Source organism: Fukomys damarensis, unplaced genomic scaffold (assembly GCF_012274545.1).
Source record: "Fukomys damarensis isolate Sample0158 unplaced genomic scaffold, DMR_v1.0_HiC HiC_scaffold_16, whole genome shotgun sequence".
In the NCBI taxonomy this organism is placed as follows: Eukaryota; Metazoa; Chordata; class Mammalia; order Rodentia; family Bathyergidae; genus Fukomys; species Fukomys damarensis.
The window spans coordinates 8729415-8739137 of NW_022900928.1; the positions used below are offsets into that span (position 1 = coordinate 8729415).

Consider the following 9723-nt stretch of genomic DNA (forward strand, 5'->3'; position numbering starts at 1 on the left):
AAAAAAAAAAAAAAAAAAAAAAAATTAATCTATAATCTACTTCCACGCAATCATTCCTCAGGCCACAGTTTCTTTCTCAGAATTATAGGTCAGATGCACAAATTTGGAAAGGGAATAGATTATGGCAATACAGAAATCTATTTAGGAAAAAGACCTGGAAAAAAATCGACCCCATCACGATCAATGATGTTAATTAAATAATTCAAATGGAAGAAGACACATTTACTGCTTATTGCAGCAAGAGGATGAAATTTAACAGTATGAGCTGCTTATTCACTTATGCAGATATTTTAAATAGATGGGGATAAAGATAAATTCGTGATAACCTAACCAGAGCCTGCAATCAAAGTAAGTTTGTTATTCTGGTCGGGTTTCCAGTTATCGCTTAATTAGCACAATGTTACGAGATAAGGAGGGACAGGCTGTAAGATAATCTCTCTGTTCCTCTAGATAATTCCCCAATGTTAAACTATAGAAAATCCATGCAATTCAGGTTTCGTTTTGTTTTGTTTTTGCCATGAGAGTGTAACAAGATAAAAAGACCAGCAAGGAGGAGGAGGAGAGTCCCAGACGCAATGCACAGGAAATTCCACATCAGCCTGCAGGGTGGATTTCCTGTCTTCACAGAGATGATACTACTTTTAATTTTTTTTCCGGTACCAGCGCTCAAACTCAGGGCCTTGAGTTTGCCACGCAGGCGCGGTGACCCTGAGCTGCATCCCCAGCCCAGTGATATTTTTTAAAGAAATTCTCACCCACAGTGTCACCGTGGCTCCGGATAGGAAGTACCATGGAATATGACGAAAGAGCGGCATGTGAGGTTCCATCTCCTACGACGGCAAAGAAATCACAGAAATATTCAGCATATGCCCTCAAAGTCCATACCCACCAGCGGCAGAGCAAAGCATAGCACGGAGAGCCCCGAAACATGACACAAAGGCTCCCTCCACAGCACAGGGATGTTTACATTCTAGAACCGGTTTCTCCCCTGGAAGTAGGGGCTATAGGCCCCTAGATGGGGGTCTCACCCATGCTGAGACAGGGATGCTTTTACCTCAAGTGCTGAGGAGAGGGTCCCCGGCCTCACGGGTAGGGGACAAGGTCGAGCCTCACCGTTGCTGCTAAAGCAGACATGATTTAATAAACCGGCAGTTTTAATCACATTGCCTTGAGATAAATGCCACTGCTCCTCATATATTAAATTGAGGTGTGTCCCTTGCATTTTTAAAATTATACAATCTTTTTTTTTCCTCGTTGAGTTTATAGGTACATTCTAGGTATACAGTACAGTCACATTCATTATCGGGATCTTGTACCTTTACATGCCTGGTCTCGGTTCTCATTTTTTCCCCTTGTCCCTGCCCTCCCTTCCCTCCTCCCCTCCCCCTTTACAAACACCGCATTTCCCTTTCTTCATTTTCTCATATTTTTCTGTGCTCTCTGCATAACAAGCAGCAGATCAGATGCCTCTACCTTCTGGCGTTAGCGTCGTTCATGGAAGACATTAGTTTCAGGTTGGCTAACATTCTTCCCTACATCGAAGGGTGTGACTGCCTCGTAGCAAAAAAAAAACAAAAAACAAAAAAAACTTCGCCAGAGAAATCTAAACCATGCAATTCTACCAAGTATAAGGTTGCACATTTTAGGAGACTTCAGTGCAGACTGGAGGCAAAGTCCGGAGGTCCACAGAACATCACAGTGTGTGCATGCGTGCGTTGGCGTGGCTTGTACAACAGTTCGCGCAAATGCATGCAGTGTGCACGGCCATTAGTGTGTGTGTGTGCATAATTGCATGAGCATGAGGATGCTTGCAATACTCGGAACAGAGAGCACTGGTGTGTTTCCTTACACACCAAAAAATCCTGGAAAAAAACAACAACTCTGCCTCTTGATTTCAAAATCTACAAACCTGATTCAAGAGAACTTGAATGAACCACAGCAAACCGATACTTACTGCTTTTCAATTACTTCCAAGTAAAAACATGTAATATGCCTTTTCCCATGTTAAATTTTCGGTAAAGGCAAGAAGCTTGCTTCCACTTTCTTTCTTTGTGCGTGTGTGTGTGTGTGTGTGCGTGCACGCGTGTATTCTGTCAATACCTTTTTTGTAATTTCAAACTAATTATGGATGTATCTTCTGAGGCTTTTCCCCCTTTATTCACTTATTGATTTTCTTGTGATCTTCCAATGAAATTTATTTTTTCATTTTTAAAATGTCTATTGGTATGTGTTTGCCATGCATGCACTGTGGGTAGTGGATACCCTCAGAGGGCGCATTTCAACTCATTCTCTTCATCCCTTCCCTCCCTCCCATCTCCACTCATCTCTCGGCTTCCTTCCCATATGCAAAACATCTATTTCCTCTTTTCCTACTATTTTATATTTTGCTTTTTAAAAACATTTTTATCTTTATTAAGTTTTTGGTACATTTTAGGTATACAATGCAATTACATTCATCACTGGGATCTTGTACTCTTACATGACTTAACTTTGTTCTTATTTTTTTCTCAGTCCCAAGCCCTCCCTTCACCTCCTCCACCCTTCCCTGTTTACAAAGGCATCTTTCCATGTTTTTCCTTTTCACATACTTTTTCTTTTCCCTTTTTATCTTTCCCCTACCCCTCCCACTTCCTCTACTGTTTTATACTCTTCTTCCTGTTTCACAATATCAATTATACATTTTGATCCTTATTAACACTTTTATTTTTTCACACTGGAGAAACTATTTGCTATTTACATGCGTGACTTATTAATTTCACTTAAGAGTACGACCTCAGTGTGCAACAACTTAGCTATAAGTGATTCTAGTTTCTCATTCTTTATGGCTGAATAGTACTCCATTTTATTAAGCACACACACACACACACAGACACACACACACACACACACACACACACAAAACTTTTTTTATCCAGTCTCCATTTGATGGGCAATTTGGCTATTTCCAAGTTTTAGCTATTACAAACTGTGCTGCTATAAACTTTGGTGTGCATATATCACTGTGGTATGATTCTTTTAATTCTTTTGGAAAGATACCCAGCAGAGGGATGGCTGGGTCAAATGGAACCTCTAATCCTAGTTCTTTGAGGTATCTCCTTATTGATTTCCACAGTGGCTGCACCAGTCTGCACTCCCACAAACAATGAAGAAGGGTTCCTTTCTCCCCACAACCCAGCCAGCATTTGTTATGTTTTGCTTTTTAATTTTATTTATATTTTGGTTATCTCATGCAAGATAATATTTGAGCTTGTATGTTTATTTCATTTAACATTAAGGTCTCAAGGCAAATGCATTTTCCTCCAAATGATTCTTTTATTCTTTATGGCTGAGGGGTACCCCACTGTGTATAAACAGCACCTCTCCTTCACCCATTCCTCTGGTGTGGTTTTTTGGGGGGTGCACAGCTGTGAACAGCAGTGTGCATATCCCTGTAATATGATCCTCCACTCTTTTGTGAAGGCCACCAGAAGGGAATTAGGTCAAGTGAAATTTGTCATTTCGCTTTTTTAAGGTTTATTTTCATGTTTTCTTTTATAAGTACGTGTTTACAACAGGTAATGACTGCATTCATTGTAAGTGAGTGGTGCATGTTTTGAGAAATCTGCATGCTGATTTCCATGATTTCCTGTCCTAGTCTAGTTTACATTCCCACCATAATGGAGAAGGGCTCCACTCCCCTGCAGCCTCGCCAACACTTGTTATTATTTCATTTCTTAATGATAGCCATTCTTTTTGCAGTAAAGGGAAATTGAAATATTTGGTGAATGCATAAATTGTAAAAATAATTGGGTCAATTGCAAGAATAGTATTTTGAAAAAAGAAATGCTTGTATTTGGGACATAGTTTTTTTTTTTTTTTCCCTGGTCTGGAGATTTAACTTAGGGCCTTTTCACCAAGCTAGGTTCTCAGCAGTTTTTAAATGTTTATTTTAATTTAATTTGTATTAGCAGAGCACATACAGTTTACAGTCATCTTGGAGGGTGGGTACGTTTTTATAATACTTTTAAAACAGGATCTCGCTTATTGGCTAAGTTGGTCAGGCTGGGCTACGTCTTGCAATCCTCCTGCTTCTGCCTCCCAGAATGCTGGGATTGCAAGTGCTTGCCACCAGGCTCATTTCTGACCTCTTTTTGGTAGGAGCAGGTGACACAGAGATTCCTGTTTATAGAAGAATAGAGATTATGAGAATGTATAGCTAGGGCCCGGTCTTTGAAGGCAAAGCACCTTGCTTTCACATGAGAAAATTCAGGCATCAAGAAGTTAAATGACTCGGTCGAGAGTACAAAGTTATTTTGCTCGTGAAGGATTACTGAATCTTAGTGAGACCCTACCTCAAGAAAAATAATTTAAAATGGCTGAGGATGTAGCTCAGTACAAAGGTCCTGAGTTTAATCCCCAGAAGAAAGAAAGAAAAAACAAATCAGAAGAAAAAGTGAGACTAGATCTCAAACAGTTTTCCAAAGCCACCAATCCAATTATCTTCCCACTGATTGCCCCACTGACAGATTGTTCGACAGAAAGGAACACGAACAAAATTTTGTCTCAAAAACAATTCATTCGTAAACCTACTTACTACAACTACTTTATTTTTCATATCAAATTAGCAAGATTTCCATGCCTATGTATTTATAGACAGAGCAGACCACAGCATACACACTGTTTTCCTTGTTCTCACATAGTATTAAAGCTACGTATTTGATATTCTCAGGCCTCATGTTTGCTTTTTTTTTGGTAAAGGGGATTGAACTCTGGTCCTTGCGCTTGCAAGGAAGGCCACCGAACTGCTAAGCTAAATCCCCGGCCCTTCATGTTTGCTTTAAACATATCTAGTGACAGGAAGTTGTGAGATGTCAATGCCAAAGACTGTACATGAAATAAAAATAAATGAAGATGGGCCAGGATTTAGTTCAGTGATTCCTCCTCCTGACTCACAAGTGCACAGTCCCAAGTTCCATCTCCAGTACGCCGCAAAAAGAATGAAGATGAGTTGTCTATGATGTTTATTATACTTTTCTTCCTATTCTTTCTGTTTGAAACTTTTCATATGTATACATACAAGACTATATGCATATATGAGAAACAAGCACGGGTATTTGAATAGTTCACATGTTGGGGAATAATATTTTAAAGGCAAATAAAGTAGACATCATTATTTGAGAAGGGACCTACAGCAGAACGCTGGCCCATTTCCCGATCACACAGTACCTTTGTCACTGCATTCATTTTCCTGTGCTTGCACATGGCTTCGAACTCGGGTCTCAGCTGGTGCTGCTGCTGCTCCTCCTCAAAGTCCACCAGATCCCACTCGTACCCCAGTCTGGCTTGTCGCTGTTTCCAAAACTCCAAAAACAACGTGACTACAGGTGAAGAGATGCATGAAAATACACATGATCAAGAGATGCAGAGAAACGTCAATGAGAAACTGGTTTTCTCCCACCTCTTTCTTCAACTGTTCTGGCGGCAAAGGGGCCCCGGTGTTTTAGGGAGCTGTTCTGCCACAGATGATGAAGCTACCCATTATTAATGTTGGCTTAATGTTGCATAGCAACATTCCAGGAATTTCTACACGACATTTACACAGTAGATCAAGCAGGAATTGTTTTCAGGCACATTATACCATTTCATCATTCAAATAATAATTGTTACTATTATTATTTTTTGGTAGCAGGGATCAAACTCGGGTCCTTGAGCTTGTGAGGCAGCATGGAACCACTGAGCTAAATCCCCAGACCTCAACTTATTTGATGCTGTACTTAACCTTAACATTTTACTAAAAGACTGAAGTTTTTGCACATGCCTTGACTGAAATGATTTAAGTCAAAGAACTATTTTCCCCAAATGTAAAGAAATATTTTTTATGAAATAGTTTTAAGGGAAATACAAGAGCTATTTCTCCGCACAAACTCTCCCTCCCTCCCCTTAACTCCGCCCCCTCTTTCTTTCCCTCCCTCTGCCTCTCCTGCCTTCATACATGCACACACAACTTCCTACACATTGTGTGTACACTGTAAACTTTTAATTGAGAAATAGCATACAGAAAGGTACATAAAACGCAGGAGTACCGTTAGAATTGTCATGAAATGAACACACGTAGGTATCACCAACAACATAAAATACAGAGAACACGACTAGGACTGCAGGACTTTTTCCTCTGACTCTTCTCAGAAGGAGTAAGGTCATCCGCTACCATTGCCTAACTGCAAAGTTTACACAAATAGCATCATATAACTGAAAGGTTTCGTATCGTGCTTCATTATTGGCAAAGGTGTTTCAGCTTTGCTCCTGTGTGCAGCACAAGTTCATTATTTTCACTGATATGAAGAAAACTTGTTTGAATAAACCACAGTTTCATTTATTCTTCCATGGATGAGCATTTGAAATGCTCATTTTCTCTCCTGCAAGTAGAACTGTATATACCATATATATAGTATATATGTATGCTATGTCCTTTGTATATACAACACCTATCCTCTCTTTTGGAGCACATGCCTAGGGTTAGAATACTCAGACAAAAATCAAATTATGTTAGTATCTATGAAAGATTCAACTTTTAGAGCTCCCTCGACTCTCCCTCTAACCTAGAAATAAGTTAAAAAGAATGATGGATCCTACATGTATATCTTACAATCCTAACTATATCTTTTCTTAAAAAAAAAATCATTGTGCTTTTTTAGCTGCTCTTTCCTATGCAAGTATGCTTATCACCTGAATGGTCATTCTTTTTTTTTTTTTAATTGAGCTTATTGGTACATTCTAGGTATTCAGCACAGTTACATTCATTATGGGGATCTTGTACCTTTACATGACAGGTCTTGGTTCTCATTTTTTCCCCTTGTCCCTGCCCTCCCTTCACCCCTTCCTCCCCTCCCTATTTACAAACACTTTATTTCCATTTTTTCATTTTCTCATATTTTTTCTTTTCTCTTGTTCCCTTTCCCCTACCCTTCCCACTTTCCCTTCACCTTTAGCCCTTTTCTTACTATTTCACATTGTGAATGGTCATTCTTTTTGTTCACTTTTTGATTCTAGGAGTTTGACTCTTTCAGACACTTTCACATAAGCTGAATCACACAGCACCTCTCCGTCTGTGACTGCCACATTCCACCGGGCCTCGGGTCCCAAGTTTCATTTACGTTGTTGCATACTGTAGAAATCCCTTTTATCCCTAAATAATTTCCCATTGCATCTGTTTTCTTGATCAGTTTGTCTGTCGGTGGGCATTTGGGTTATTTTCACATCTTCTTACTGTAAATAACGCCACAGTGAAGACAGGAGTGCTAGAATCTCGATTCTGATTTCTCTGGCATCAATGAGTCTTGAATCGCTAGTATTCTATAGTTAAAAGTTTGAGGAACTTCTATACTGCTTTACAGTGACTGTGCCACTTTAGAGTTCATATCAGCAGTGCTAATGTTTTCCAGTTTCTCCACATTCTCATCCGCATGGGTTATACTATCTCTCTTCCTCTGTCTTCTCCTCTCTCTCTCTCTCTCTCTCTCTCTCTCTCTCTCTCTCTCTCTCTCTCTCTCTCTCGTCTTATCAGCCACATGGAGAGGTGTGAGGTGATATCACCCTATGGTTCAAATTGGTGTTCCTTTGACAAATAATGACATTGGGTATCTTTCCATATACATGTTGGCCATTTGTATTTCACATATCCCATACAAAGAATTCCTACAAATTAAACAGACACTTGGCTTGGACTTTGTGTATGGAGCTAGACTAGGACTTGATTTTTGTCAAGAAAGAATGCAGTTAGCATCCAAATTATTCATTTATCCAACATGCACTTGAATTCATAACATATGCTTAGACTCGGAACTCTGGAGATTAAAGTCATGATGTCTGCTGCTAAGTATTCTAGTTAGCGATTGGCTTTAAACAGTTAGAATCATGGCGCCATAAATGGGCATATCTTGATCACTATTTTTTACAATAACATCTGTGATAAAACTGATGCTTCAAAAATACTTCTGAATCATGTTAAGCTGTAAATAAAATCACATTATTACACTGGTGGAATTAAGTATAGCCAAACATCTTACTTGGGGAAGGTTTTTTCTAAAAACACGCGAGACAAGAATAAGTCATAAAGGAAAGATTTATGACTACGTTACACATATTAAAATTTCTACTATGGACAAGGTGTAATATAAATAGCAACTTGGAAAAAGTGTTTTCTAGAAAAATGTTACTGTTTACTATCCAAGGGCTCTCTGAATCTACTCAGGGGATGGAGGCAGTTTCCTGGTATGTTCTGGGTCAGTTTGTGCAGTTTAGGAAGAATCCATCTCAAAATTTAAAAAAAAAATGTAAAGCATCAGGGACTTTGCTCGTTCACAGAGTACACCTGGGTTCAATCTCCAAAGCTGAATAAAATAGGATTTGTAAATTCCCACACAAATCCCGGCTTCCAAAGCCTAGGACTGCTGATGAATGGTCAGTAATATTAGAAAGAGGTGATGATCTCCTCCTTATTTAAAAATTTTGTTTCTCATCTGAGAATTAGAAATCTTGCTACTTAGTATTACATGCATTTCTTTCCAAAGTCAAAACATTTTAATACTGGACATGGTAAAACTGCAGACATTCCAGACAGTGGATGGGCTTTTTATATAGCATCATTAGCTTGCACTACTACATGTTTCTGAGAAGTGAATGCAAAAATGTAAAAAGATAGTTTTGTTTTGTTTTTTTAACAAACTTTCAAAGAGAAAAATAAAAAGATTAGAAAGATGTTCAATCTTACTTTGTGATCAAGTAGGCTGCAGTTAAAAGCCATAATCAGATAATATCACATCTATTATATTGTAAATGACAAAACAAAATTGTGAATATCCAGGCTTATCCATGACTGGAACATAGAAAAAACTCAGAAAGTTCGTGGAAACTTAATATAAGTCAATACAGGAATACATAGCAAACCTTTAGAAATGTAAACAGGAAATTTCTCTGGAAATTCACGGAAGCATTTAGTTTTAGAATGAAATTGTGCATATATAAAAACACATTTTTTCTAACATCGTTCCTAAAAAAAAAAATGGTAGTGGCCTAAACAAGCAACAACAGAATATTGGTTCGGTAAAATATGATAAATTCACACTGGACAATTCTATTCAGTTATAAACACAGCTTTCTGCATGTCGTGTGAGTCGGGGTGTGACACTCTTATACACACTCATTTGTGTGGAAGGAGCAGTCTCACTTCTTGCTTTTGAATTTCAAAAGCAGATTAAAAACTACGTATGTATAATATTATGTCACCTATGTAAAATATGTGAACACATAAGGCCCATGCACATAGAGAGAAAGATTCTGAACAATCATGGCATAAATAATGGTCATGCTTTGGGTGATGTTAACATTTTTTTCACTTATATGCATTAGCTTATTTTCCAGTGCAGGTTATGTATTTTCATTATAAACACCCTAAACATTTAAAAGAAAAGCACATTCTACCTACTATAAAACAGTCTTCATTTTTAGCTCTCAGTTCCCTGGATCAATATTAAGTCATTAAACTGCATTATCTTTTCTCCATATCTATTCCACAAACATGCCATTTCAAACAACTTAACTATTTACAGGAATTTGTGCTAAAATATATATCCTTGAGCTTCAGTTTTCATAGAATCTCGCCATGATCCTGAAAAGCCTGTTAATAAGAACAACTCCAGGACATTTTCCATCTGAAATGGAAAAAAAAAAAAAAAAAAAAAAAAA

General features: G+C 38.2%; 1 protein-coding gene across 3 annotated transcripts in view; it reads right to left on the minus strand.

The window, feature by feature from the left end:
• Positions 1–9723, minus strand: part of Ano5 (anoctamin 5) — a 74273-nt gene that overhangs the window by 24057 nt on the left and 40493 nt on the right. For all 3 annotated transcript variants that reach the window (XR_004517406.1, XM_010621266.2, XM_033764068.1), the window contains 2 exons: positions 5206–5357; positions 756–830 (listed from right to left, as the gene is read on the minus strand). Coding sequence is in view for 2 of the 3 variants with exons in the window: in XM_010621266.2 (XP_010619568.1) it covers positions 756–830; positions 5206–5357 (227 nt within the window). In the remaining variant the exon portion in view is untranslated. The remainder of the gene's footprint in view (positions 1–755; positions 831–5205; positions 5358–9723) is intronic.